Source organism: Apiospora phragmitis, assembly GCF_038363925.1.
Source record: "Apiospora phragmitis strain CBS 135458 chromosome Unknown utg000006l:1.0-5683423.0:1.0-5690449.0, whole genome shotgun sequence".
NCBI lineage: Eukaryota > Fungi > Ascomycota > Sordariomycetes > Amphisphaeriales > Apiosporaceae > Apiospora > Apiospora phragmitis.
This window is the reverse complement of record NW_027117404.1, coordinates 2,981,773-3,008,784: the sequence shown is the minus strand read 5'-3', so window position 1 is coordinate 3,008,784 and position 27,012 is coordinate 2,981,773. Positions and strand designations below refer to the sequence as shown.

Sequence of the window (27,012 nt, the reverse complement as noted above, 5' to 3'; positions counted from 1 at the left end):
ACCGGGATCGGCTGCTGAAAGCTGCGAATGGTCCTTCTGGGCGGTGAGGAGTTTTGATCAACTTAGATTCCCACATCGTTATCGCCTCCTCCTCGGTCTTGTCCCCGATCCCTTTCGAGTGGCATGCCCACTTCGAGTGGGTGGACGGAGGCGATAGCGGTCAGTAGCGAATGTCGAGATAAACCAGCACGACAGACTTCATACCCCTTGGCGCGAGTCATGTTCCTTGCAGTGGCCAATCTGTCCGATTTTGCATCATCACCCCGCGGTAATAGCAGGACCACAGTTGAGGCACTGGGGGAATTGGTCTACTCAAGGTACAGCGGAGCGATCCCCGATCACATGCCGCATTGCTACTTTGATAGGTAAGTAATAGTACTGGTGCGCCATTGCGAGGTATGTCACAGCAATTGGGAGGAGCGATGCTGGACGAAGAGTATTCTTTCACGCACACGACCTCGAACTATTGATTCTTCTGGGCGTGCTTGCTTGGCGTCGGCGGCGCGCTCATCGTATGCGCTTGGCTGGTCGTGGGGCCACGCATTGGAAGAAAGGAAGCCATCTACAGATCACAAGGCCGTAGGACAGCCTAGTAAATGCTCGCCCTTCTTACCCAGGAGTACGCGAACTACAACGCGTGTGCTTTTTAAGCTGCATTAAAAGCTGAACCCATCTAAATCATCTGCAGGTCACGCCTATCGATTCCAGGCGCCTCTTTAACAAAAACAAGACGTATCTTCTCGTCGGTCTGACGGCCAGATTTATCTGGCCAATCTAGGCAACGAGACTGGATGAGGTTGCAGCTGCTGCGAAACATGCATTCACCGCTCAAGCGAAGGTAGAAGCACAGGAGTCCCACAATGCGTCGCCCATTACGGACATTCCGTTCTATCAACCAAAGCCAAATATTTAACAGCCTAAGATGCTGGTAGGGCTGAAGACGAAATGGCTGTCAGAGATATTCCAAAAGGCAACATCGCTCGGTGACATACATTCCTTAGTAGACTACGACTCATATTTGAATTGAGTAATAATATAATGCAATTTCCGGGAAAAGAGAAGAACAAGAAAACAAGAAGAAGTTGGTCGAGATCGGGAGATGGGGGAATGCTGGCGTACACTGGTGATTTGCCGTAAAAGGGGTAAAATGCAAAAGCTATCAACACGCTGTGGGGTGCACTCCTGGGTAAGAAACGACTCTTCCATACACACGACCTCAAACCACCCATGTAGGTGTCGCTGATCGAACACCCTGGCTATATCTAATCCCGCATGAAGAGGAATGAAGTGACGCTGCGCTGATCGATTATGTGTTTAAAAGCCGTAGGATATGTTGAGCTCCAGATCGCGCAGTTTCTTTACTCGGGCGTGCCTGACGTGATTGACGTGAACGCTGCAATAACTCGGCTGTTTCCTTGTGACCGCCCTTCACTGCGTAGTGCAGGGCAGAATGTCCAGACCGGTTGGCCGAGTCGACATTCGCCCCTCTCTCCAGGAGGAGTCGGACCACGGCACTATGGCCGTTCGAAGCCGCGAGCATGAGAGCAGTCTGGCCACACTTGTTCTTGCGTTTGCCGTTCGCCCCTCTGTCTAGCAGAAGTCGGACAACTGCTTCGCGCCTGCTTCGAGCTACGAGGAGGAGACGGGAGTCCCCACTGTCGTCTGTTGGCTCCGCATGTCAGTAGGTGCTACAGACGAATATACATCTATCGATCGACCTTTGTACTTATCGCAACGTTGAATGATTTCCTTGCAAAGGCGTACAAAAGCTTCTTCCTCCTCCTCGCCGTATACTACACAGGCATAGAGACCCCTACTATCCCTAGCAACGAGTACACCTTGTCTTCCGGACGTGCTGTTTTCCGGTTATAGGACCAAGTAACCCTTTCATGAACTGGAATCGCGGATTGCCAACCTTGTTGAAAAAGCCGAAAATGGATTTCAGTCATGGCTTGGATCGTTTGCTTGAGCGATTGCTTATCGCCAACCATACGTCCACTCGGAGAAAAGAATTCCACAGTGGAAGTCGCAAGGAGTTCCTGCAGTGTCAATCCTCTGGTACACTACCTACTACTTCGGAATGCATCTTGCCAGGACGTGTCGGTCGAGGGGACTACCGGGAGGACTTCCGGGAGGACTGCCGGGAGGACTGCCGGCAGTCTCGTAGTTCGGGCCGGTATAGTTCCGACCGGCGAGGAGGTTCCGACTGATGTAGTCACGGCAGGTGTAGCACGGCCATGTGCTGAAATTCCGACTGCTATAGTCCAAACCGGTGTAGTTGGGAACCACATAGCTGCCCGGACCCTCGTACTTGGGACCCTCGTGGTTCATCACCGAGACGTCCACAAGCACACGTAGCACTTCACGGCGTTCTGGTACCAGCGGTACATGGAGTTGATCGCCTCTGCCAGCTCGGCCGAGCTCGTCTTGTCGATGCAGCACGTGTCGACCCAGAAGTATTCGAGGCCGTCGCGCCGCGCCTGCGCTCCGGAGCGCAGAAGAGAATCTTGCGATAGCCAGGCTTGTGTTCGCAATACCCTTCTCGGATGTCTTGAAGAGCCACCTCGTCGCCGAATCCTCTCTCCCACGTGTAGCAAAGTATGGCGTACGGCGGAGTGTTGTCCAACAAGTCTTCGATGACAATCAATCCGCTCAGATCTCCGAGTCGAAGCAGGCGCATCGCAGGGATCCAGCGAGCAACATTCGAATCTTGCGCAGCGACGAAACAGCAGGTCCTATTTATGGTATTAGTCCAGTAAGCCCCAAAATATCATGTCACATGGTCTGGAGTGGGCGGCTTCGAATAACTGGCGGCAATGGGATAGCTGGCCGGCCTACGATTGTGTTTTTGAGAGGAGGCAAACTGGCCAGAAATGGGGGGGGGGAGGGGGTAATCTGACAACAGCAAAGGCTACATCACCAAACCTGCATGCAGGCTTCACTAATTAGATCAAGTGCAGCTAACTACGCTAGGCGACTTCGGCTCAGTGCAGATTACATCTCCGTTCACTGGGACACGACCTGGCTTACGAGGAGGGGATGTTGATTGTCTGTTGCTGAATAGAGGGTTGTCTCCATCATTCCATCCATGAACGATCATCGGTTGTATCCTTCGCTCTTCATGCCATACCAATACATGGTTCCGACGCTCTCTCGTTTCCCGTCAGAAATAAAAGGCCTATCAACTATTCTACATCCGACGGCGGCCAAACTATGCTGAGTCGCAAATAGAAACAGGACGTTCCGAATGGAATACATCCGAAGGCGGGGTGGTTGATTAGGGTACGACTGCCTCGAGAATAATGAGTGACAGTGCCCAAGCCGCCCACTGATGCTGATCAACTCTATGCTATGATGTGATCTGGGCTGTTCCCCTCCGCGCGTACCTGCTGCTATATCAAAGGATAACGAAGCGCGTGTAAAGGAACGAGTTTAAGCCAGAAGTCGTGCTCAGCAATGCATCATAGCCACAAAAAAGCCGGTTCGCCACAGCCCTGTCCGAAACGCCTTAAATGTGTATGAGAGAAAGCCCCTCGGGTACCACGATGGTAGCATCGACCGTGTCAAATCTCGAAATGGGTTGAGGCGGATACGGTGCGCCCCCAGGCGTGTTGTTACAAAAGTAAAGATTCCCATGTCTCTTTTTCGGCCTCCTAGAATAATTGTGATTTGGGTATCTCATCCATGACCGACTGGACAGTGACGAAGGAGCCAGAGCCTCCGTCCTCTCGAAGGTAGTCCAGCAATACGCTGGTCTGCCCATAGAGGTTTTCCAACGCCGAACGAGATGATTTACCCAAGGACACTAGTGCCACCACATGTTAGTAAGACGTAGACTGAAAAAAGGGTGCAAATGTGATGAGAGCATATATACTTACTTAGAATGGCTGAATTGAGTTCTTCGGCGACCGCCACCCTATTTCTCTTATCAAGCAGGTGCGCGACCTCCTTGACATGGAACGGATTTTGGTATGCCAGGAGGGAAAAGACGTCTTCCAGTGTTTTCCTAATCTCTTTCCTTGGATCGCTCATGAACTCAGCTTGCAGCCGCTTGCCGTATTGTACTGCATCAAGCAGTAAAGCGTCGGCATCCATGCCCTCTTCTGTCTCCATCTTGTCGTCGTTGGAGAGCACGTTCTCATCCAGATCCATCTCGTTCGGGGTGTCGTCCATCCGTGGCCGGCCATTACTCTTCTTAATAACACTGTTGCTTCCGTTTGTCGCACTATGGTTATTGTTGTTGAACTCGGCTGATTTCCGCACCATTTCGATGAATTTGCAACATCTTAACCGGAAGTGTACTTGTTCGTTGTCCTCCAAGACATGGGGATAGTAGATATTTGTGTATTTGAGCGCCTGGTCAACGTCTCCTCCTAATATAGCTCTCCGTATACCTGTTTCGGTCAGCGTCAGTTATCCCTGGTGGCATGTATTGGTTTCACATACGTTGTCTGCGTGTTGCATCTTCATCATCTTTGACGTTGATGCCCCCTACTTGAGTGCTAGGGTCAATTCTGAGGGCTTGCTTCTCCCCGTGTATTTCTTCTGCGAAAGCGCGCGCAGTCTCAACGTAACCGTCATGTTGAAGAAATTGGAGTACCTGAAAAGCCCGACATGTCAGTGAGAACCAAGATACGAGTTGATGTAGGCTCCAACTTACCAGTCGTTGGATGAGATCCGTCTCGCTCAGGGGAGGAGAAACCAACTTGTCGATACTGTCGAATTGTCAGTTTGGACTCGAACAGGGTCGCAGTGACTTAGCTCACCTTGTTCCAGAAATTTCCTGCTTTACTTTGTTCCGCTCTGATTGCATCAACCCATCAATATCAAAATTGAAGGGTGTGTGGCCAAAATTGACCCTGATGTGTTCGTTTTGTTTCTTAAGACCAACTGCTGGGTAGATTGGACCCTTCACGTCTCGGCAGGCAGTCCCTATTCATCAAGTCAACTCAGTGTTACAGGAGATATTCGAAGAGCATAGGATGATGATCAACATACCAAGATGGATGCCATTCTTAGTGAAGAATGCGGTGCCGTTTTTGAAATTCACACCGCATCCGACCGTGTCTCCAACGCCAAATGTAGGACCGTATACCTTGCCAGATTGGTGACCCGCATACACATGACCATCGTCACCGTGATAGCCATAAGAGTCGGTTTCCCAACCTGGTAGGCGAGCCAATGACACAGGCCTGTGTGAAAAGCCCACACTAATCGTCGTATCATCACGTTTCCTTGACAGGATGGTGACTTCGAAATAGTAGATTCCGGCCTCTGCAGGCATTGGGTGGTCAGCTCTAATGGCACAAGCCTCGTGCTCCCTCTCTCCGACCGGTTTTGGACCAGTATACTTGACTTCCTGGCCGTCGCCCATGACCTCTAGCCCGCCATGTTTGTCGTCCTTGTTCCATCTAGTGGGTAGCGGGGCTATCGAGTCATCCTCTTCCAAAAGCGGTGCCCTCTCGATCAGATCGTAGGTCATGCCATGATGGGAAACCGGCTTTGTGTGAGTCGATCCGGGGATAACCTGGGAAACATGTGTGCCACCACTTTGCTGCTGGCCCTCCTTCTGTGCTTGTTTCGCCTTGTGCGCCTCTTCTAGTTTCTGTATATAGCTTGATCCTTTCAAGTACGATGGTGTGAAGAAAGCACTGGGTCGATACTGACTGGCCCATAGGCCATCGCCTGTGCCGCCATTCATGTACTTCTGGAACGCCCTGGAGAACGGTGGCAGCTGTGGAACCCGAGCCCCGAGACTCGGCATGTTTCCGTCGGGCGTAGACGAGCCCCTCTCCAGCTCCATCGCATGGTTCTGGAACATGGACGACAGGCGTCCCGGATAAAGATCCGAGTTCATTTCGTGGGCTGGGTTCAGCAGATGCGACAAGCGGTTGGCTCGGGGTTGCGAAGTCGAGGTCGAGGTCGAGTTCGGGTTTGTGGCGGAGGTTATCGAGGCATAGGACGACCTCATGCTAGGAATGTAGCCGGTGAAAGAGGCATCTAGAGGCAAACCGGCCGAGCCATGCGGGAATGGGTTCGACATCCCGTGTCAAGTCGCTCGTGGTGTGATGGGTAGGGATCCCGCCAGCGGGCGAAGTGGGCTAGACGCCAGGGCAGCAAATGCCGAAATAACCTCGACAGTGGGACACTGTGGTAAAACTGCGCAGAAATACAGTCGGCGGTGGGCAAATCAGGAGGGCAAGGTTCAGACTCGGCACAAAAGTCAAGTCTGGAAATGGGCAGTCGAAGGGTGCGGTATCGCAGATAAGGGTGGTTTTAGTTAAGGTTCGGGGCAGCGATGGACGATGGACGATGAACTCCTGGATGGAGAGGGGAGGAGCCCTTGGACGCCCAGACAAGCCACCCGCTTATGGCTTTCTAATTCTTCCGCAGATCAAGCCGAAGATAACAGTCATGGATGGCAGTTATTTGTTGTCTTGGAAGGGTTATTGGGGGAATACGGGGGATTATGATGAGTCGGAGGACGTTGATATCGTCCGTACCTGTAGTGAGTAACCTAGTCCTAATCCCAGTCCCAGCGTGCAGCTGGAGCCAGCCAGTGTGGAGGTGGGTACATACGGTAGCAACGGACAGCAGGGACACTGGCAATTGAAGACACCCGGCTAACCGATTTCACCACGAAAACCAATTGTCTAGAGATGCAATAACGGCCTCGAACATTGCATCTTTTACTCGAGACTATATATATAATTGATTTTCTCCTTCGAGTACTATGCGAGCGTTGGCAGCATGTCGAAATGCAACGCGTTTGGAGCTTGGATTTGGTAAGTCCGGAGTCTTGTCAGAGGGACGTCTGATACGGAATGACGATGATGCATCAGGTACTGTTCGGAGCTCTCGCTTGCCCACCAACTCCAACAAAGCAAGCCAGCGTCGCGGTTCTTTTTCTATCTCCCCTCTTGTCTACCGAGAATTGACAATGATTTGCAATGCTATTTCATACTGACTCTTAGGTACCTACGTGAGCGCAAATTCTGGAAGTTGGAAATGTATATCGTTGCTTGTTCTACCTACGGAGTACGCAGCTACGCTATCTATCATACCCACCTGGCCTGATAGCACTTGAGATCATGCGCTTCCTTATCCGAGATGGCATCATCGTATGTAGGTTAGGTCGTCTACGGAGTCACCTCCCAAGCTCACACTGCAAGGGAACACACTGCTGCACAGTACCACACCAGCTGAATGAAATGAAGCTCAATGTAAAGCTCTATGGGGTATCTTAGATAATACTCAGTTTCGTCAGGATACAGTGAATGAGTGCACTGGTCTAATCAAGTGTGGCTGACTCCGCTACACACGTCAATAGCGTTGACTCCTGGCAATCACGTACGTGGTTGTTCGTAATGGGCATAACTGAATGCATTCATTCATGTCATGGCAATGCTTCTCCGTACTCAGCCGGAGTCGGATAGGGCGGTCGACCGATCATTTTGGCTCTCGTATTGATCCTCTTTGCTGTCCACATACCGTGTATAGTCACGACACAACACCCTTGCCCATTGCATATGCTGAACTCTCAAGATTAAACAAGGCAGGCAATAAATCACGAAACAGGACAGGCTCATGTAAGTAAAGCCAGAAATAGACCTACATACATACGTCCATCCAGCCGCCCACTTTCACCTGTCGGACATACGGGGTGGGTTGATTATGTAGTATGGTACTAGGATTCGAGAATGTCCGACCACCGACGGTGACTGCTAAGGTAGGCTCCAGAACCTCACCAACAACCAGAATTGCAGATGCTGGCCAGCTCAGTGACTCGCTGGAGTCAGATTTAACTGAAACACAAGCATCCGAACACCGTAAATCTACTCATCGCCTTGCTACCGCTTTCAGTGTTGCCCCTCGTCTCAAACGTATCAATCTGATGCGATGTAATACTTATTCATACCACTTACATGTGATTGCATACAATATACATATATATATATATATATATCCCCTGGAAACCCTTTGGGGGCTTTGACTTACCATTATGCTGGTATCCCCAAGGGCGGTTGCAGTAGCTGTTGGCAAGGAAGACATCAACGTCCAAGCTGAAGTTCACTGTCAATGACGACTTCTAGATACGGCATGAATGCTGGCAAAATGCATGTTGTTACACGGCCAACGCTCTATTAGACCTTGGCTCCATGCGAAGAGCTAAACATATAGTACATGCGACAATGTCGCGTCCCTTTGGCGCCTCGCCGATGCAGCCTGATAACTGGCATCTAGCCCTTAACGCCTGAATAAATGACATACCCTGCCCAGTGTGTGGCAAGTGGGTGTGGTCTTCCCATAGCCGCCCCCTATCGTCCTCATGTGACCCAAAACGCCTAGCTTTTATAACCTTCCGTAAACTCCAAAAGACAACATTAAAGGCAAGTTTCCGCTCGAACATGAGCTCGAGTAGAATGTAGTTGTGTAGGATGTGGCTGGTGTACTGCCGCGTTCCGAAAATGCAAGTGGCCCATTACGACGCAGCAGCGACTGGCATGGGAACAGGAGAGCTGGCTGTCACTACGCTCGGAGGGACACTATGTTGCTCGCCGTCGGCGGCGCTGTTGCTGTGCTCGCTCTTGAGTTGGCTGCCCTCCTTGTTTTCCTTGTTGCTGCTTTCGCCCGACGCGGTCGATTCTGGGTTGACACTCTCCGGTAAGGACTTGGGCGGCGCAGTCCAGCGAGGTACTTCCCATAAGACACCTGTGAAGCTCTTCAATCTGAAGCCACCCTTAGCCCATCTTCGGCAAGGCTTGCCCGACCGGTCGAGAGCCCGTAGGCCAGCGTTGATAGCACCCTGGTTCGCCTTGGGGCCCAGCTTGTGGTACGCGCCTCCCGCACGCGAGCTTGGGTCAATCGAGCCGTCCTCCCTGTAACGATGAGTTAGCCAAGTGTTGGGGCAAAGTAAGCAAGTACAAGCGATTAATGAATGACTCCAGGCGTAGGCCCAAGAGAATCCTCGCAACGACCTGGATTGATAAAAGTGAACTTACAGTCTGGGCTTCTTCTTGGGGCCAGGCTTGCCTCGGATCTTGGGCTCATTGCCATTGGCACCAGGTGCGCTCCGCTTGACACCCTTCTTCTTCGGACCGTCGGTTGGGGGTCCCATGGGCACTTGGGCAGGTGTGCCCGGGTTCGACTCGAACGCGTTGTCGCCATTTACCGCAGCAGGGGGGGCAGGGGCATCGCTAGGTGGTACCGAGGCCGATGGAGCTGGAGATTCCTTGAGGGGGATTCCTCTTTGAACTCGGAAGGCGCGATAATCTTCCTCAAGCTGTTGGGTGAGACCTTGAGTGTCGAGATGAGGGTGGGCTTGCCCCCAGACTTTCGTCGGTCCTTGTCCTTAGCAGGAGTGGACGTCTTGTAGGTTGGGGTAGGCATGGCGATGGCCTGATATGTGAGTGAGGCTTATGATGGGGTTGATGATGAAAAAGATCTGGTGGTCAGAAGGCGAAGATGGGAAATTTTATCAGTGTCGGGTGATGGGCAGGCTGGGGAGTTAAGGTGGTGGGTGGATTGGGCAAGTTTGGCTGGGTTTAGGTTGGTCAGAGGAAGAGAAGACGGCTTGACGGGACAAGTTGAGGATGATGGGTGATCCACCGCTCGCTCTGCTGTGTGTCGATTGATGGTGTAAGGGGACCAGTGTGCGAAGCTTTTTTTCGGCGTTAGTACCTCAATCAAAACCTGGGGCTAGACAGGCCGGTTGGTGATGATGATTCGGGGTGCAGGGCTGTAAATCACTTCATGTGTGTAGGAAAGCAGACGACGATGACGGCGACGGAGATGGGGTGGGATGAAGATTATTTATTGAATTGGGGGAGCCATTGTTGTTCTTATGGTATGCCTGGAAAGAGTTTTGGGGCTTTTTGGTCCAGTCTCATTTCCAGTCCTTTTTGGCCGCAGCTCCCAGGCGGCGTGACAATGAACGACGGGATCGATGCTCATATTTGCTTGGGGTGTGGTGCGGTGGTGCGCGGTGCTATGCTGGCTGGATGGCGGCGAGATTTCTGGGGAGGGCGAGCGTCCGAACTGGTCTGACCATTCTTCCTTTCTTCTTTTTTTGGTCCCCAGTCAATAAAGTCGCGTGGAAACTGGGAGTGTCAGAGTATCACCCGCTAGGCCAGAACGGGCTTAGCCACGCCCGGCTGGAATAATCCGGATTCCTGTTTCCTTCATCTGTAATTGGTCGACCAGGGTCTCCGAGATACAGAGATGTCTCTATTCGCACATGGTCCGACCATAAGAAGGCATGTTGCATTCTATTCCTGTTGGATGTTTGTGTTTCTACGCTGTAAGTCACTGCGGCGGGCGTAAAGTACAGTTTCTACATTCGTAGATCTATCCTATATATTGATCTTGTTGTTTGCGGAAACTCATGAGACGCGACGATCTTCGTCAAGACAAAGGGGTCGTGGTCATGGATATGGTCATCAGTTTTAGTCAGTCAGAACAGGATCGCTTTGGTTGCAGTCGGCGGCAATTTTCTGGTCTCCTGGGCCGATGACGCCAAGTGCTCGGAACAAATTCCTCAAATCTAGTAAATTCAAAAAGACGATAGGTACATCACTCCGTAAGTACGCTTGCGGTTATTTGACTTGCCATGGTCTCCGCCAAGTGACAAAGACACATTCAGACTTGCCTGAATCGCAAAATGAACCCGGCTCGCGCGCCCTTGGTGTTAAACAAGCCTTAATTGAGGTGGGCAGGACACTTCCTGTAAGATTCATGCATGAAAACACCAACATTGAACTGTAAGCAGCCAGCCTGTACGATGTCAAGTGTTCCACCCAGAGCTATTGTGCATTCTTTCCTTCACGTAGACCGCTCTTCGGGTTCTCCGTCAGGGCGTCTGTCGCGGTTGGTCTTGTCGCTTTGCCCCCTCGGTTCAATGTTGATCTACACCTACCTCACTACATCTCACGATGTACCTCATGCGATCTGGGGTTGTCAATCCAACTAAGCCTCTCATCGCCAGATGGCAATAAGGTATCATGATAACGATGGGTTTGCTTTAGTTTTAGTCTGGCCCTTATCTAGCGTACGTCAGCTTGGAGCATAGCCAATTGGCCAGCCCTTGCGTGATTCAGCTTCACTAGAGCACTGTAGATACCAATAATCAAGTGTTCTAGCCCTCCCTGTTATAACAGGTCATTCGGTTCCAACGTTTGGGATCAAACTGCACGACCCCAACCACGTCCGCCCACTCCAACCGGCCAGGCTTCGTGGTAAACTTACTACATGATCAACATCCCCGCCTCTCTTCGACGTGCGGATTAGCCAGAAGATCGTATGTTTACTATCTAATTGCCTCCAACGATATGCATGCTCCTTCGTAAGAACAGAGAACAGAGCTATTTGTGCGACATGCATACCCGTGTATTGTACTAGACAGGTGAGTCGCGAGGGGCAAATAAATCCCGAATACTTTCGTTCTGCTTGATTTGATATTTCGTAGTGGTGGCAATAAGAGGTCATGGCAGCGATACGATAATCCATCTCCCAATCACCCATATACTTATGTGAGCGAATTATATCGCTGCCGTGGACTGGTAAACTCCTCTCCATACAGTAAGTAGACAGCCCTTATTAGGGGGCCGGCCAGTACGGACTACAGACCTCAAGAGACAATTGATTTGCCAACTTCGGCGGCACCAACCCCGATGGACTTGGATAGAGCTGCAAGTTCTTTGTAAGCCTACACTTATCACAACCAACCGCAATGCTGGCAAATATCCAGTCAACAAAGATAGCTCAGGGTCAGCAGCCCACGAAAGATGTAACATGTAGAACAAACCAGTCGTTCGGCCTTCGTATCAGATCGGCCATCCCTGCGGGAGATAAACAGTGCGTCTGGCCGTCCACAAGATGCTGTTTTGTATGATGTCCTCGGATAAGTCATTTCAATATATGATTCTTCCTTTCCTCGCTATGAAAATCAGCCTCGGCTTGACAGCAGCGCTGTTAGCATCAAGCGCACATCTAGTCTCAACCACCAGAATCGCGAAAGTCTCCCAGCGCGACAATGTCAGGATAGTTGCCCGAGACCCAGCGACATGGCCTCCTGCTCTCGGGATGCCTCACCCACGGCAAGCGAGTGACAGCCCTCAACAGCTTAGGGAGGGAACCACATGTGATATAGCCGGCATTCGTGCCGCGACGGAGAAAATCCAGCAGCTTCTTTCAGACTTCCGTAATGTGTCCAATGCGGCAATAGATCAGCTGGAGTCCATGGAAACGGTGCTTAGAGGCATGGGAAGCGCGACCGATAATCTCGATAACACATCCACGTCCGCGACGGAAACTGTAGATGTGCATAGCAGCACCACTTCGGCCAGTCCCTACCCCTACGGGGAACTCACTAGTACGCCTGGGATGGCAGGATTGATGAGCAGTAGCTCCTCGAACGTACCTCGCCCCTATTCAAACCGCAGCTCTGCTACTCACAGCCAGTCGAGTAGCACGTCAGTCTTTCGGACCACCAACCACGGTAGTGGCAGTAGTGGTGGCGGCAGCAGCAGCGGTGGCAGTAATTTGCCCATCTTCTCGACACCGATAACAACATCTCGTTATTCGAGTCAACCAGTGAAGGTTATCCCAATCACTACGGGCATAAACCGAACCAGCTATTCGACTGGTTTAGGGCACTATCCAACAAGCTCAGGGGCAGCAACAACAGCAAAAACAGAGAAGGAATATTTGGGGACCACGACTGTACTCCGACACTGAAATTTCACCGGCGACTAGAAGCAGTAGCGGATAAGTTTCGGGCCCATCCTTTGCAAACGCCGGCTCGACACCACAGTCAACTAGACCAAGTGCAAGAGCATCGTCGGCGCCAGACCGGACAACGCATTCCAGCTTTTCCTCAGCCACAATCTCGGCCAACAACAGCGGCATCCCATCCTCGGCTTCTGCTACGAGGTCGACTGTTACCTCCTCAACGCGGACTTCGACGACAAAAACGAGTTCGCCATCGTCTACCTCATTGCCCCTTACGAGTGCACCTTCACAGCACATCAAATCGTTACAGTTCTCAACTCGCCCCATGACAAGCACAATAATCACCGATGAGCCCGGCTCTGCCCAACCTACAGCATGAAACTGCAGTCACCCCTGAACCAGAGACTCAGGGATACCTTTTGATGAAGAAAACCTCGAACGAGAAGGACGAGTAACTGACGACGGCAGTAATTCATTCCCTACAACAAGAAAGGAAATCGATATATCTATTATTAGGGCGCATAGAGTTCCGTCTTTCGGGTTAGAGTAACACTTATTTACGAATGTCGGGTGATTATCGTCTTTGGCATAGACATGCGGGTAAGGGGCTAGACCGGCTTATTCTCCCATATTTCTTTTTTAATCTCATTTTAATTATATAATAAGTTAAATGCATATATTTCGGTCTCCTACTGCGTCTATTGGCCCATCAATCAGTTGTAAGTAGTCTAGCAGCAAAAGTACCATTCTTCGTGCAAGTGATTCATAGTCCTATAGTACTACAGATCTAATCCCCTCCAAAACCCCAAGACCAGGACCCCACCTCCTATATCTCCGACTTTGAAACCAGGTAAGACGGTAACAACGCCTCGCTCTCCTACAGCGCCCGCATATCGAACAGTAGCCCACCCTTCTCTTCCGCCACATGGACCGTATCCCGCAACCGGGCCTCCGCGAGCCGCTCCTCCGTGAGCTCGTACTCGGGCGGCAGGTCGACCTCGATGAGCCCCGTCATCATCTCGGCCACGGCCTTGGCGCAGAGCGCCGCGTTCGGCATGCCGTGGCCCGTGTAGCCGGCGCAAAGCCACAGGCCCTCGCCGCCGCCCGCGGACGCCGGGACGGGGCCGACCCACGGGTGCGCGTCCCGCGAGTAGCCCATGATGCCCGACCATTCGTGAGTGGGTTCGAGGTCCGGCTTGTCTTTGTTTTGCTGGGTCTTCTCGTCCGGTTGGATCGTCGCCGCGGCCTTCTGGGCAGGTTGGATGTCGATATGCAGCTTGTCCACTCCGGAGATCGCCTGTTCTGCCGAGGCCTGATGGTCCTGGGGCACGTGTTTACGGTGCACCTCGGCTTCGATCTCGCCTGGTGCTGCGCGGAGCTTGAGATCCATGGCTCCGGCTAAGCTGCCGCGCAGCCACCATTTCACGGGCTCATCGATGGCCGAGTCATCCCAGACACCGACCGCATGGTCCTTCGCCAGCTGGCGCCCGCCGCCCAATACGAGCTCTGATAAAGGAGGCGGGCGTTGCACAAGGTAATCGTCACGGCACATGATACCTTCGTCGCCCTTCTCGCCCATTAGATAGAAAGTGTGCCCTATGTCCAATGGTGGGTCTCCCTTCTCGGGCTCATAAGGTGGCTTCAGGCTGGCGATCTGGCCACGTGTTGGGACCAGGATGTCAGCGAACTGGGGGAGGAGGTGAGAAGTGTAACCATTGGTGGCAAGGAGGACGTTTTTCGCGGTGATGTGGCCTCGCGGCGTGTGGACGATCCAGGCCGGATGGCTCGTGGCTTCAGACGTGGAACTCGATAAGTTAGACGGCGGCTCGACCTTCTGAAGCCCCGTCACTGGAGTGTTTGTTTGCAGGTTGAATCCGCCGGCCTTTGCATCAAGGAGCCTTTCTAATACGAAAGCGACCAGTTTATAAGGCCATAAAGATGCTGCATTCCACTGTACAACCGCGCCCTCGGCAGTGGGAATCCTCAAGCCTTCAAGCGTCAACTCCTTGCGCTCGCCCTCGAGCAGATATGCTGGGGAGCCGGCGACGCCCTTGTGCACCAGAGCAACATTGGCTGCGAGGTCCGGGTAGGACTCATTTAGACGCTGGATGACATCTTTGGCCAGATCAAACAGTGGTGCACTATAATAAGCATGCACACCGGACGTGGAATGCCAATCGCACGGGATAGAATAATCCTCCACTATAGACTTCAAGTACGAGTATGTTCGAAGCTCGAACGAAGCAATATGAGGGGGTGCCGCGTACATGGCTGGCTGGCAGTGTCCGCCATTCTATTGTTGCCGACGTCAACTTTTGTCATTTGCAGAATACTGAAGAAAAGAAGGAGACTTACCCGACCAGTAGCCCCAAAGCAAGCCTCCCTTGCCTCCAGCATGACAACGTTCAGCTTAGGCTTGCGCTCCTTCAACGTATGAGCCGCAAATGCGGCCGTGATGCCGCTCCCCACTATGACCACATCGGCAGAGGCGGGGAGTTCGGGAGTTGTGCGGTGACCCAGGAGCTTTTCGGAGGGCTCTTTCAACCAGTATGACTTGGATGGATTGGAAACAGGTAGACCTGCTTGGCCCGACAGGATTTGAGGTTCAGACATCGTAACTATACAGCCGAAGGCCTGGATGGACAAGAGGATGTAATGAAGAGTAGATGGTGCACAAGCGAGCCTTGGAAAAGGTAATGAGTAGGTGGGGCATCCTGACCCGACAACAATACATCAATCTTCTCGCCACGATTTTACGATTGCTAGCCAGAATTGATCCTTTCCTTGCCGATCTCACGCTTTTAACTTGCTATTGTACGTTACGACATGGTGTTGGGTGTATGAGAAATGTGAGGCTATTGCGCTTTTTCTCATTATATTTACCTAGGTAGGGTGCTATGCCACCATGGCCACGTTGACAAACTTCAGTTCTGAGTATGTAGTTACGAGGTCCTTTCTTTGCAGATAGACAAGAGCGATGATCCAGAAGCGCTTAGCCCAGGATAAGAATACTTTCCAGACATGACATTAATCTATATCATGAGAACATAGGTATATGTACTCGTAGCGACCTCTGCGTAGCACCCTGAGTCGAATGCAATACACCAAAGCATTTTCCTTGCCATTCCAACCAGAGCCACCAGATTAAACGCCGTGAAGGAGAATCCCCGCTTAACCAGTCCGCATCTTTCTTCTCTTGCCGACCTGGGCAGAGAAACCTGTCTTGATCGCTGTGACAGACCGACGCGAGCCGCAGTGGTGGCAGTTGATGAAGTACAGGCGGTTCTCGCCCTTGTTGAGCTCCGTGTCGGCTGATCGGCAGGTCTTGCAAGTGACATACTCGATGATATACTTCCGCAGGACGTTCTCGATCTGCTTCTGCTGGAAACGACCTATGATGGAGGTTAGTTGACGGACTATCAGAACGAAGCACAAAACAGAAAAGACTTACCCTTGATGACCAGCTGGCCAGCACCGGCCGTGGAACCGCTCGTACCCAATTCGGCGAACAGGTAGGACGTGACGTGTTCCTCGGAACGCTTCATACGCTTGCAGATGTCCGGAAGGTTGCCGAAGATAGTCTTCTTGTTACCTTCACGCATGCACTGCGGCGGTGGGATCTTGTAGTTTTTGGATCCGGATGACGCGTGATCGGGGTTCTTCTGGGCAAGAAGGTTGAAGAAGCGGCTGAGCAAAAGTTCGTAGCTGATAGGTTTGGTCTCGTCGTGAGTCCAGATGCCAGTTCCCTTGTCCATATCACCAGTCTGCTCTTCCTTGGGCGCTTCGGCCTGGTCCTCGGCGCCCTCCTCGCCCATCTCCAAAGCCGCGATCTTGGCGGCAAGCTCATCCTCTTCGGTCTTCTTGGACTTCTTCTTCTTTTTCTTCATCTGTTCAGGTTGTTAGCATGGCTGCGCCTTACAAAGGACACGGGGTTCGGTTGTTACGCACTGTAAGATCAAGACCACCCTCGTCAGCCGCTCCATCCACGGCAGCTTCGCCGTCGGCCTCCTCAGTCTTCTTGGACTTCTTCTTTTCTTCTTCATCATAGAAAGGTCCAGTCCATCCTCGGCGGGGGTTTGCTCCTCAACCGGTGCTTCGCTCGGGTTAGTAAAGGCTCCTAGGGCGTCAGATAACGGCGGCGTACTCGGGGCATGAGACTGAGCCGAGTCCTGGGCTGCTTCAGCGGACGCCATTTTGGTAACTGTTCCGTCGCCTTCAACTACAACAGCTTCTGTGTCAAAAACAACCGACTTGCGCGACTTGCGGTCGGGAGATACGGGGGGTTCCTGTTTGGTCGGGTTAGTTGTTGCTCAAAACCGAAGCTTGCGACAAAAGTTGGTTGACTCGGTGGAGGGGTCGGAATGGTCGATGAAATACAAATTGGCGATGGAGACCAATGAAAGAGGTTGATGATCAAGGTTGCCACAACTGGCTTTGTCTCCTTTGAATACGGTAGATGGGGTTATGACTCTTTCCGACGCACTCTAGGACCGTCTCGGAATTTTTGGTGCGCTCTGCCGCTCAGAAAAGGTGGGGAGTGCTCCTCGTACTCAGAGAGCGAAGGCGGGATTGGTGGGGTTACTCTTGGGAGGCGAGGCCGATAAGGATAAGCCACGCTTGCAGCTTTGGGCCATTTGGAGGGGGGGAGGAGAGGCTCGAGGCTTTTGGATGACGGGGCTAAGAAAACAAGTGATTGATAGTTCAGAGGAAGCTGGGTGTAGTGTGTAGTAGGTGCAGTAGGTGCCAAAATGCCAACCATCAACTGATGAGGCTGATTCAGAAGTGCTAATCAAACACACATAGGGTTGTCATAGCACACTTTGAGATGTGTAATGCAACAATAACCAGCTGGGGCGCAGTGCTAGGAAGAGACAGACACACAACCACATTACTCACCTCGATCGCCATGATTGCAAAGGCGATAGAGAGCCTAGGTCCTGATTGATGGAGTGGTTTCCCCGAGTATCTGGCCTATGTCCTGTCCTGTGGTGTGACTATGATGCGACGGCGGCAGAAAATCCTTGGATGTCCTCTGGAATCCAGTCTATCGTCCCGAGCGTTCGCTGCGAAATGCGCACTGTAGGATGATGTATGTATGTATGCAAGCGTACGAAATGTACCAGGTGGGTGATGGTGTGCAGAATAGAGTAGATGATTCGCAGTCAAATGGACTTGGCCGTCTCTTGTCAGGTGGCTTGAAGTGTGGTGGTTGTTTCGTTTGGTTAGAAAGATCAAGTTTAGTTTTCGCAAGAGCCGGGAGATGGACAATTCGCCCAAATGGCGTTAGGCGCAAACGTCGACGATTTGAACTGATTCGAATCTATGTTGGTTGCTACCCTCTGACTCAGCTCCGATAGAGACTGGAATGGCTGCCAGTCCCAGGTGGTTCCTTGTCGCACCTCCTCCATCCATCCAGCCATATGAACAACTTGGTTAATAACAGCCCAACCCCGACGTGTTTGAAGTCCACGCCAAGGCCGGTACCTAAGCTCAAGCTAAGACCGCCCCCCCCTGTTCCATCATCGGCTTGCAAATCGGAAGGCCAATCAGCGGGCCGCCGCACCTGAGCTGCAGAGTGACGATTGACAACTGGGCAAGCTTGTACTGAAACCATGTGTTGACCGCGGTTCAACTTCCACGCCATCGCAGTTGATGAGAATCCCATCAACGCCCACCATCTCCATCCTCAGCCGCGGCCTAGACCTTCCCGCGGTCTGAGTACACGCGCCCGCTGTGCATACAACTAGACCTGCTATGAGTCTAGGATAGCAGCATCCGCATACACGACTCTCTACCCGTCCGACGCCCTCAACATGTCGATGTCCGACTCTTTCGCCATGGCCGGGGAATCGGCCTCAGATCACGACGAAATCGACTCGTTGCCCTCCTCCTCGACGGAATCCTTTACATCTGGTGACGATTCCGATGCGCAACAAGAGTGGGAGCGGAGCTTGGAGCAGCTCGAGCTGCTCTTGACCATGATTCTGATACCCTTTGCGGGCAAATATTTTGGACGCAAATTCGCCTATTGGAGTACGTCACCCGGAGGCCGGCCATACCGAAGAAGCATCATGTACTAATACGTTCGTTTTAGGCTGGGGAAGATACATGGAATGGATGCACAACGTCGAGGTGAATTGGACCGGCAAGACAGCCTTCAAGGCAGCGGGCGCAGCCGAAGCCGCCTCGACTCTTTGATCGACGCGAAGATAAATCAACACACTTTGCTTGTGAATACTGCACGCTTGGGCGGCACATACAAAGGATGGCCGGTCGCCAACGGTCATCATGGCATTTTGGGCGTTTTATTACACTGGACTGGATTACATGCATATAGAGATGCATCTCACGACGAAGGCTGGTGAGCCTCGACATGACGTCCGGCTTATACATTGAAGATTACGGAATGATTCAGTAACCCTACTTGCATAGAAATCACAAAATCTTCTCCATCTCGCTATCCAGCAGATGCCACACCATGTGCTTTTGATACCCATTCTTGATCTCCTTACCCCGTGCACGGACTTTAGCACAGCATCGCGAAACATCCATCCTGGTTTCATATCCTCCCCTTACAGAAGTCTGACCAGCCAGTCGAATTATAAGATGTACTGGGTGCAGTGCTTTTGTTTCTATAAAATCTCAAGGGACCCCGGATTTGCAGTTTGTTTCTCTTTCCACATCTGGAATCCCATCAATACTACTACTACTTGGTCGCTCTTGAATATCAGACCTCAAGGTTAGGAGCCTTCTCTCGTTTCGTGGTTTATGCACAGATTTCTGCCTGTGAAGAGAGCCGCTGATCGTACCTAATTGTTGTCATATTTTGATGTTTTCAAATATAGTTTAATACACTTACCAGGAGGATACTGCCTAGCAACATCCCAGTTACCAACCCCGGCGTGGCATCAGGATGTCTTCAAGCACTCGGTGCAGACCCCGGGCCGACTTACAGTCAGAGTCGAGCCAACAAGCCTCAAAAGGACCAAGGAAACTTTCAAATGGATGGGCGCCTAAGCCCGCCGCGGCAACCAGCCAGCAGCTACCGCCGGCACGGTGGTTCCGCCAGAAGCTCCCGTGTACCGGGCAGAGGATGACCCTGTACCTAGTGGTCTCCCTGCTATCTGCCCTCGCGGTGCTGATGCTATCGAGCACCGGCAGCGGCGTCCCGCCGATGGAAGTAAAGGACGGCGTGTACCAGCCCGTCGAGCAGCTGTCATGCACCGACTCCTTCTGGCTCCCGGACAACGGCTGCGGCGTCGAGGGGAAGAAGTGCCAGCCCTTTTCCGAAAACGTTCTCGCGTTCCGGTGCCCGTCCGGCTGCGTCGCTGCGGCCAAGAAGAGGACTGGCTCGGTGGCCAGCAGCTCGAAGGAGAGGCCACACTACGTTGGGCCCGAAGCTATCACGGACGGCCGGCCCCTCGTGGTGGGCGCCGGTCCGTACTTTCGCGCCGACTCGCACATTTGCGCCGCGGCCGTGTACAGCGAAATCCTGGACGATGCCAAGGGCGGCTGCGGTATCGCCACGACGAGCGGCATGACCAGCATGTTCCCGGCCGGCTCGCCCGAGCACGGGGTCACACCTGTGCCGCTCCGGACGTACTTCCCCATGGCGTTCCGGTTCAAGTACGACTCCGGCTTTGTGTGCGGGCGGCCGCAGGATCAGAGCGACAGCAGCCAGCTGGTGGCGGCGCCTCTTTTGACGGCCGCCGCGTACTCGGCACTGGTTTTCCTCTTTGACAGCTCGACCACGTTACCGGTTCTATCTGCCGTGGCTGGGGGCTTCTTGGCTACGCGCATGGTCATGAGCGGACCGGATGTGAGCGCTCTGCCGGCTCACTTCAGGACTGCGGCTAAGTCGGGTCACTTCCTGCCCGCTACGGGCGCCTTCCTGGTCGCGCTGGCATGCACTGTGATCGTAACAAGACTATCGGCGCGGCGTTCACCACAGAGACTTGCCACAACGTACGATAGGGCCGCCTTGTGGCTCGGTGCATTCTGGTTGGGACTTCTGTCTTTGTACCTCTTTCCCTGGATGCCGTCTACTCCTCTTGAGCACTCCAATGTATTATTGGAGCATGCTACTTCTTATTTTGCTGCCAGAGGCAAGACTGCGGGACCACGCCCGCTTGGGCCTCCAGGCGCTACTTTTCGGTCTTTTTGTGTATAGCATTGCCAGCACGGGTCTCGCCCTACCCTTCTCGACTCACTCGTTATCATCCCATGCTGGTCATGCGCGCTCGGCACCGGCCTTTCTCCCGAGCCCGCGCTATCCGCAAATTCTCGAACCAGAGATTAATGTCGGATTTGGTGGCTCTAACGGCACCTTCACCTGGCGTACTCCTGTACCCGACGGCGTAGACGGGATCAGCATGCTCGTGAACGATATCGAGCGCGAACGCAAATCATTCACCTCGGGGGCTGGCAAGAATGGCCAATATGGCTCGTTCGAGTTGAGGAGGACACCACAGGCGGTGCCTGACTACATCCGCTTCAGTTGGTTACAAGAGGACCGGGCGCTCGGTTGGTCTGAAGCAGGCATTTGGGAGATAGATGGTGCTTGGAGCGGGATTGGTCGTGCTTGAAGAAGCCACCTCGGACAACCCCACTACATAGCTCGTATAACCAAAATAAGAAAAGGGGTTAACAGTTAAGACCAAAGTCCAGGCATGTGAACCACGCAGTTACTAGGAGTAACTCTAGCTAAGCTACGATGTAGTTTTGACTACATCCAGTTTCAATCGCTCAACCCGCGTCTCTCCTAAATCCTTTCAATCTCAAAGAGGTTCTCGACCAAGACGAGGCAGTATGGCACCCGGCGCCGCGAGTTTCAATAGCTTGTCAAATAATGGGGTACCGAGTCCAGTGACAGGGTCCCAGCCTTCTGTGGCATTCCATGAAGCCCAGGGAACGTAGGCGGACGGCAACCCGCTGTAAACCGACTTCCCAGTGCAGCCAACACTGCCACCTGCCGTGATATCCGTCAAGCCGCCACCTTCGAGCCCAGTGGAGTATAGCCAGGGGTTTAAGAACCCCATGGGCGGCATGCCGTCTTTGATCCGAGCATTGTTGAGAAGCGATATGATGGCCGCGAAAGTCGGCGCCGACGCCGAGGTCCCGCCCCTCCGCCAGACGCCTCCTTGCTCTACGATGGGGAAGTTCTTGGCCTGGGCTGCGACATCGGGGAAGCCGCGACCAGACGCATTGTAGAGGCCTCCCCACTGGCTTCCGAGTTTTTGCAGATACGTCGTGACCGAGGCATTCTGGTACGCGGGCCTTTGCCAGATATCGCTGAACCCTCCCGAGGAGATACCTATAGTGCTTTCCGGTTCCACACCGACCGTACCACCGACGGAGGTCACGTAGGGGCAGGCTGCTGGAAATATCGGGTTGAAACGAGTGGTATTCGTGCCGTCATTTGTCTGGCAGGCGGAACCCGGACCAGAACTAAAGAATAACACATAAGTATCTGGTTTGGGGTATTCTAGGCAGAAACCAACAAATTGAAGACATGAAAAGACAGTTGGACGACTTACTCTCCTGAAGCGAAGATGACTGAGACACCACGAGCTCCCAGTTGACCAAACATACTGCAAACCTTTTTCGCGTACTCCTGAGGTACGCTTTGCTCATTCTCGCCGTAGGAAACTGAGAGGGTTCTCGGGAGTCCCTCATCTGGTAGACTCAACAGGTAAGTCACCAACTCAAGATATGGCTCATTTGGATTCTGCACATTTTGTCAGTCAGAGATATTTCCCATGTTTGCCAATGGTTTCCACGCACATTGTCCGATTTGGGAGAACTAGTCGATAAATCAGCATGCATTATGTGTAGGATTGAGAATTCTCTTACTCAAGATCAGGGACCAGTTAGCCTCGGCCACCAGTAGAATAGTAACGAATATCCGCATTATAGCCAAGAGCTGCGACATATTGGACGTTCAAATTTTCTTCTAAGCCGTTATGCGTTGTGTCTGTCTGGCCATCTTGCCCACCGTTGACGAGAACATAGCTGAAGTTCTGGGTCGTGGCGTAAGGCGCAAATTGGCCAAGGATTGCTCAAGGGCGTCGAACTTTGCGTATTCCTATACATGATATTGAGCCAAAGGGTTATTTCAACAGGGGTTAACGCCGCCAACAAGGCAGGCTTACCTCAATAAATCCAGCAATGCCCATGATGGATGGCACGCTATGGTCTGCTGTGTAATTTCCAATATTATACAGGGCACGAAGACATTCGGGGCTGGCAGTGCTGTTGCAATAAGTGGCATTCATATGAATGCTGGGAATCTCAGCTGCCTTCACTTGAGGCTGCTCGAACTCTTCGGTGGTCAGCACCATGGATCGATGTGCTCTGACTTGACGAAAACGAGTTGTTGGCTAAATCATTGTGACATGGGGCTTGATATCTTCGGGCACGGAATATCTGATACGCCTTTGTTAACCTCCTCAAGTTGTAATCTATAGTCCTCAGTGTTTACTTACTGTAACGTGCGAAGCGTCTCAATACCGGTACCAACACAGTTGTAGATGGCGAATGTGGTGTTCAGAAGAGACTGGGCCTTTCCCACTGTGGTCCTAAAGTTGATCCATTCCCCAGCATCTTCAACATCCGATACCGAGACACCAGACGATTGTAACCAATTCAGAACTGCATCCGTAGATTGTTGCCGTGGCTTCATCACTGGGTCGTGATATTAGTAGGTGCTTGTACCTGGGGTAAAAGGGAATGAGGGCTCCAGGCGACTTACTCTCGGTTAACTCGTCCCGGGAAAGGTGGTGACCATAGAGCGGGTGCTGGGGCGTGGAGATGTCGTAAAGGGTCTGCTCAAATACATCCAGGTTTGGCTGCTCTAAAGCAATGCGAAGCCGAATGGTCTGAGCAGGGTTGGCGCCTCTGACCTCCTTCCAGCCGACAGGGATCTGGGCAAGAGATTCCACTATGGCATTGGCGTTGACGGTAATGGACAGAAGCAGGAGCCATGCGACTGAGGCCACGACTGAGAGATAATTCGTTTTGGGCAAATATTGCAAGTGTTTGTGAAGTGGTTAGAACTCGAAGATTGACCGAAAATAAAAGACTTTAGAGAGGAAACAGGCGGAAAGATGTGCTGACCTAGCTGGGGGCCTCAAGGTTGGAAGTTGAATGTATGTTGATTCAAGCACATCACTTGCGGGAGAGACATTATCGTGAAAAGCTAGAGTGATTTTTGTATTCAATGTGTGTCATCTTCATCAACAGATCACCGTGCATAATCGTGTGGTCTAGATTACTGTGCAATAGCAAGTAAGAGAATTCGCAGGGGGGGTGAAGGCAGTGGTTTCCTTTCGCGATAATCAAAGCATACACACATACAATATTCGAAATACATAGCCTGGAAGCGAATACATACTGAATCCGATCGATCCTCGCATATTTACATGCGAGATGCCGGAATTCAACGCCTAAGCACCTGGTTCATGAAATGACTACCGAGAAATCTGTTTCCATCCTTCGTCCAGTATCCTCCTTGATCTCGTACCATGGGCAAGCCTCTTACGCGTAGAACCACCCGGAGCGACAATAACTGTTTGACAAGCGAATAAAATCTTCCTCGTAATCACCGATTTTGCATTTCATGCAAGACGTGTTGATTTGAAAGACCAACCCTTTTAACGATGGACATTCTATGTCCTATGTATGCCCAGAGACTTGAGCTCTGAATAGCAATTGGAAGGGGCGTTCTTGTACTCCCTGTATCTGTTTCCCACATGATGATTTAAGACTTATGCTGCTGTACTAATACTGTTTCCGATGATGTTCAGATTCCAGGTGTCGGCTGCCGCTTCACGAAGACGATGCGTCGTATATGTGGTGAGAAATCATCATTGAAAAGTGTGAGGTCTATCTATTCCTACAGTAAGGCTACAACTACATGTACAGGGTATTGATTTTACACACCAGTTTTCCCAAATGCCGTTACGTCGTCTGATTACCATAGCTTATCGTCCGTCTCAAGAACAGACGCCTCCTCCTGGATCTCGAAGCCTTGTGACTTCTTGAGGAAAGACGAGCAGAGAATGCCGGTCGCCACGCTGACGTTCAGACTGTCCACGGTGCTCAGCAAGCCGGCCGCGCCGGGGATCGAGACCTCGAAATCAGCAGCCCGGCGAACCGGCTTGCCAAGGCCCTCGCCCTCGCTGCCGACCATGAGGATAGCCGGTTGTGAAGACAGCGGATCGTAGGACTCGAGACGTTCGAGCGTCAAGTGCGAGTTGCCTCTGGATCGGGGTCCAGCGGCGACAGCTGCGTAGATCATCCAGCCGGCTTCTTTGGAGAGCTCGATGAAGCCCAGAGTGGAGTCGACCGAGTACAGCGGGATGACTTCGGAGGCACCCGCCGAAGCCTTGAGCGCCACGGGCGTCAGACTTGCCGAGCTGTGCTTGGTGATGGCTACTCCCGTAACACCAAGGAACCCTGCCGTACGAAGGATAGCCCCCAGGTTACCAGGATCCAGGATGCCGTCTAGGAGAAGGATGAAGGGCTTGCGATCTCGAGGGCCGCGATAGGGGATAAAATCGGGTGATCCATTGATAGCTGCGTCCTCGGCAGACTGGTGTGTTAGCTCTACGCCAAAACCAGGCTTGTCAGGGTCTTCAGAGAGAGGGCCCAGAGCCTTCAAAGGGAGTTGCGGGAGGGGAGACGCCTCCAGAACGCAGCCGTTATGTGGCCGCCCACCAGCCATCTTGTCCATGCTGCGCAGGCCATCCCTGTCTCTGATCTTTTGGACGCGAATATCCTTGGCCATGGCCAATTTCTCCAGATGAATATCCTGGGACAAGTTCTGCCTGTCCTCCCCCGCTGTAGATGTATAGTACATACGCCTTTCTCCCGGAGCTTTTCAGAGCTGCTTCCACGACAGAGCGTCCGTAGAGGAACTGAGATGCTGCTGTGGTGTGGTGGACACGGACCGGGAGATCTTCACCAGCAGCCACTCTGCGCACGTAGCCACTGCTGGATTGCTGTTCATCGCCTCTTCCGAGATCGCGCGGCCTCCTTTCTTGCCCATCCCAAGGCTTCCGCTCCCCTGTCTGGCCGTTGTTGGGCGAGCTTCTTCCAGACTCAAAATCGCGACCCCCTCGCCCACGCCCAGAATCAAACGACCTTTCCTTTAAGTCATCATTTCTTCCGGATGAAAAATTTGTCGGTTGATCAAACCCACGACCCCCACGACCCCCTCGTCCACGGCCGGAATCAAACGACCTCGCCTTGAAGTCATCATTCCTACTTCCGGATGAAAAGTTTGTCGATCGATCGAACCCACGGCCACCTCGCCCCGATGAGGAATCAAATGACCTTCCTTTGAAGTCACCACGGCCGCCCCTTGCGGATGAGAAGTTCATTGATCGGCCATCGGGGTTACGACTGCCCCGCGAGACAGAAGAACGTGGTCGGTTGGTATCGAAGTCGCGGGGAGCCCTTTTGTCATCCCACTTCCTTGGCGTGGCATTGTCAGTTCTGTTCCCAGTTTTGGTGTTGAACGAAGACTCGAAACGATCGAAGTTGGAGTCAGAGCGCCTGGATGTCCGTTGATCGTCGAAGCGAGATGATCTCTGGTCAGTCTCGCCTAGCGCATCCAATTGTTCTCGCAGCGGGCCATTCTTGATCTTGTATACCAAGCTCTTCTTTCCGAAGGAGGACTCCGGATCATAGAATCGCGCGCGTCTCGATTTCGACTCGGGGCCCTTGTCGCTGATGTCCTTCTTTCCCTTAGTGATCTTGTAGGACGGCCTTTCGAAGCTGGAACTGCCTCTGGGCCTAGAAGAGGTGCGGCCAGGATTCCTTTCACGGCTCGAATCCTTTGTGTGGAGGGCAGTCGGTCTAAAGCCTTGAGGCCGAGACTTTTCAGAGTCGCGCAGACCACGATGGATGGCCGAGAGAGAAGAATGTCTTATCGACACGTGGTGCACATTTCTGAGCAAACTCGTCGGTCTTGACAGATACAATATACTGTGTCTACAGGGAGAGCACAGAGCATTGGGTAGTCTCATTGCATGGTCTGGAGTTCAGCGTTGAACTAATGGTGTGAATTGCAGAACCAGAATACAGAATTAGCTGCTGCTACCTTCTACTTCTACAAAATCAATCATCTTTTTCCTTATCGTTCCCAATCATGGATTTTCAAAGCTGCAAGATCCCGGCGCGTGTGGGGCCTGGAAGACGGGACCCCGAAAAATAATAAATATGGGCCATATACCCCGGTAGCTCCAGTCTAAGCCAATAAGGCGCCTGCACAGGCACGCG

General features: G+C 52.4%; 10 protein-coding genes across 10 annotated transcripts; 3 read left to right on the top strand and 7 right to left on the bottom strand.

The window, feature by feature from the left end:
• Positions 1-1,306: 1,306 nt before the first annotated feature.
• On the bottom strand, positions 1,307-2,147 carry PG994_006192 (HET-domain-containing protein; the record flags this gene model as incomplete). Its single annotated transcript, XM_066857601.1, is given in 4 exon segments — positions 1,307-1,662; positions 1,727-1,793; positions 1,818-2,053; positions 2,072-2,147. Coding segments are annotated over 4 exon segments (735 nt in total), but the record flags the coding sequence as incomplete, so codon positions are not given.
• Positions 2,148-3,653: 1,506 nt separating this feature from the next.
• PG994_006191 (SPRY domain-containing protein) lies at positions 3,654-6,043 on the bottom strand (the record flags this gene model as incomplete). The annotated part of the gene is made up of 6 exons (XM_066857600.1): positions 3,654-3,805; positions 3,879-4,394; positions 4,447-4,600; positions 4,661-4,715; positions 4,767-4,932; positions 4,999-6,043. The coding sequence occupies 6 exons, from the start codon at positions 6,041-6,043 to the stop codon at positions 3,654-3,656; spliced, it is 2,088 nt and encodes a 695-aa protein (XP_066716869.1).
• A 2,439-nt stretch (positions 6,044-8,482) lies between these two features.
• Positions 8,483-9,390, bottom strand: PG994_006190 (uncharacterized protein; the record flags this gene model as incomplete). Its single annotated transcript, XM_066857599.1, is given in 3 exon segments — positions 8,483-8,879; positions 9,003-9,197; positions 9,209-9,390. The coding sequence occupies 3 exon segments, from the start codon at positions 9,388-9,390 to the stop codon at positions 8,483-8,485; spliced, it is 774 nt and encodes a 257-aa protein (XP_066716868.1).
• A 2,547-nt stretch (positions 9,391-11,937) lies between these two features.
• PG994_006189 (uncharacterized protein) lies at positions 11,938-13,080 on the top strand (the record flags this gene model as incomplete). The annotated part of the gene is made up of 2 exons (XM_066857598.1): positions 11,938-12,414; positions 12,820-13,080. 2 exons carry the CDS (start codon positions 11,938-11,940, stop codon positions 13,078-13,080), a joined length of 738 nt encoding a protein of 245 aa, XP_066716867.1.
• A 526-nt stretch (positions 13,081-13,606) lies between these two features.
• Positions 13,607-15,342, bottom strand: PG994_006188 (uncharacterized protein; the record flags this gene model as incomplete). Its single annotated transcript, XM_066857597.1, has 2 exons — positions 13,607-15,022; positions 15,085-15,342. The coding sequence occupies 2 exons, from the start codon at positions 15,340-15,342 to the stop codon at positions 13,607-13,609; spliced, it is 1,674 nt and encodes a 557-aa protein (XP_066716866.1).
• Positions 15,343-15,900: 558 nt separating this feature from the next.
• On the bottom strand, positions 15,901-17,637 carry PG994_006187 (domain found in IF2B/IF5-domain-containing protein; the record flags this gene model as incomplete). The annotated part of the gene is made up of 4 exons (XM_066857596.1): positions 15,901-16,121; positions 16,181-16,616; positions 16,695-17,015; positions 17,626-17,637. 4 exons carry the CDS (start codon positions 17,635-17,637, stop codon positions 15,901-15,903), a joined length of 990 nt encoding a protein of 329 aa, XP_066716865.1.
• Positions 17,638-18,542: 905 nt separating this feature from the next.
• Positions 18,543-18,927, top strand: PG994_006186 (uncharacterized protein; the record flags this gene model as incomplete). Its single annotated transcript, XM_066857595.1, has 2 exons — positions 18,543-18,762; positions 18,824-18,927. The coding sequence occupies 2 exons, from the start codon at positions 18,543-18,545 to the stop codon at positions 18,925-18,927; spliced, it is 324 nt and encodes a 107-aa protein (XP_066716864.1).
• A 715-nt stretch (positions 18,928-19,642) lies between these two features.
• On the top strand, positions 19,643-21,314 carry PG994_006185 (LCCL domain protein; the record flags this gene model as incomplete). The annotated part of the gene is made up of 2 exons (XM_066857594.1): positions 19,643-20,794; positions 20,871-21,314. The coding sequence occupies 2 exons, from the start codon at positions 19,643-19,645 to the stop codon at positions 21,312-21,314; spliced, it is 1,596 nt and encodes a 531-aa protein (XP_066716863.1).
• Positions 21,315-21,506: 192 nt separating this feature from the next.
• On the bottom strand, positions 21,507-24,143 carry PG994_006184 (uncharacterized protein; the record flags this gene model as incomplete). The annotated part of the gene is made up of 8 exons (XM_066857593.1): positions 21,507-22,176; positions 22,266-22,456; positions 22,513-22,531; positions 22,737-22,813; positions 22,881-22,980; positions 23,214-23,412; positions 23,480-23,728; positions 24,122-24,143. 8 exons carry the CDS (start codon positions 24,141-24,143, stop codon positions 21,507-21,509), a joined length of 1,527 nt encoding a protein of 508 aa, XP_066716862.1.
• Positions 24,144-24,700: 557 nt separating this feature from the next.
• PG994_006183 (uncharacterized protein) lies at positions 24,701-26,759 on the bottom strand (the record flags this gene model as incomplete). Its single annotated transcript, XM_066857592.1, has 3 exons — positions 24,701-25,540; positions 25,587-26,658; positions 26,740-26,759. The coding sequence occupies 3 exons, from the start codon at positions 26,757-26,759 to the stop codon at positions 24,701-24,703; spliced, it is 1,932 nt and encodes a 643-aa protein (XP_066716861.1).
• Positions 26,760-27,012: the final 253 nt, after the last annotated feature.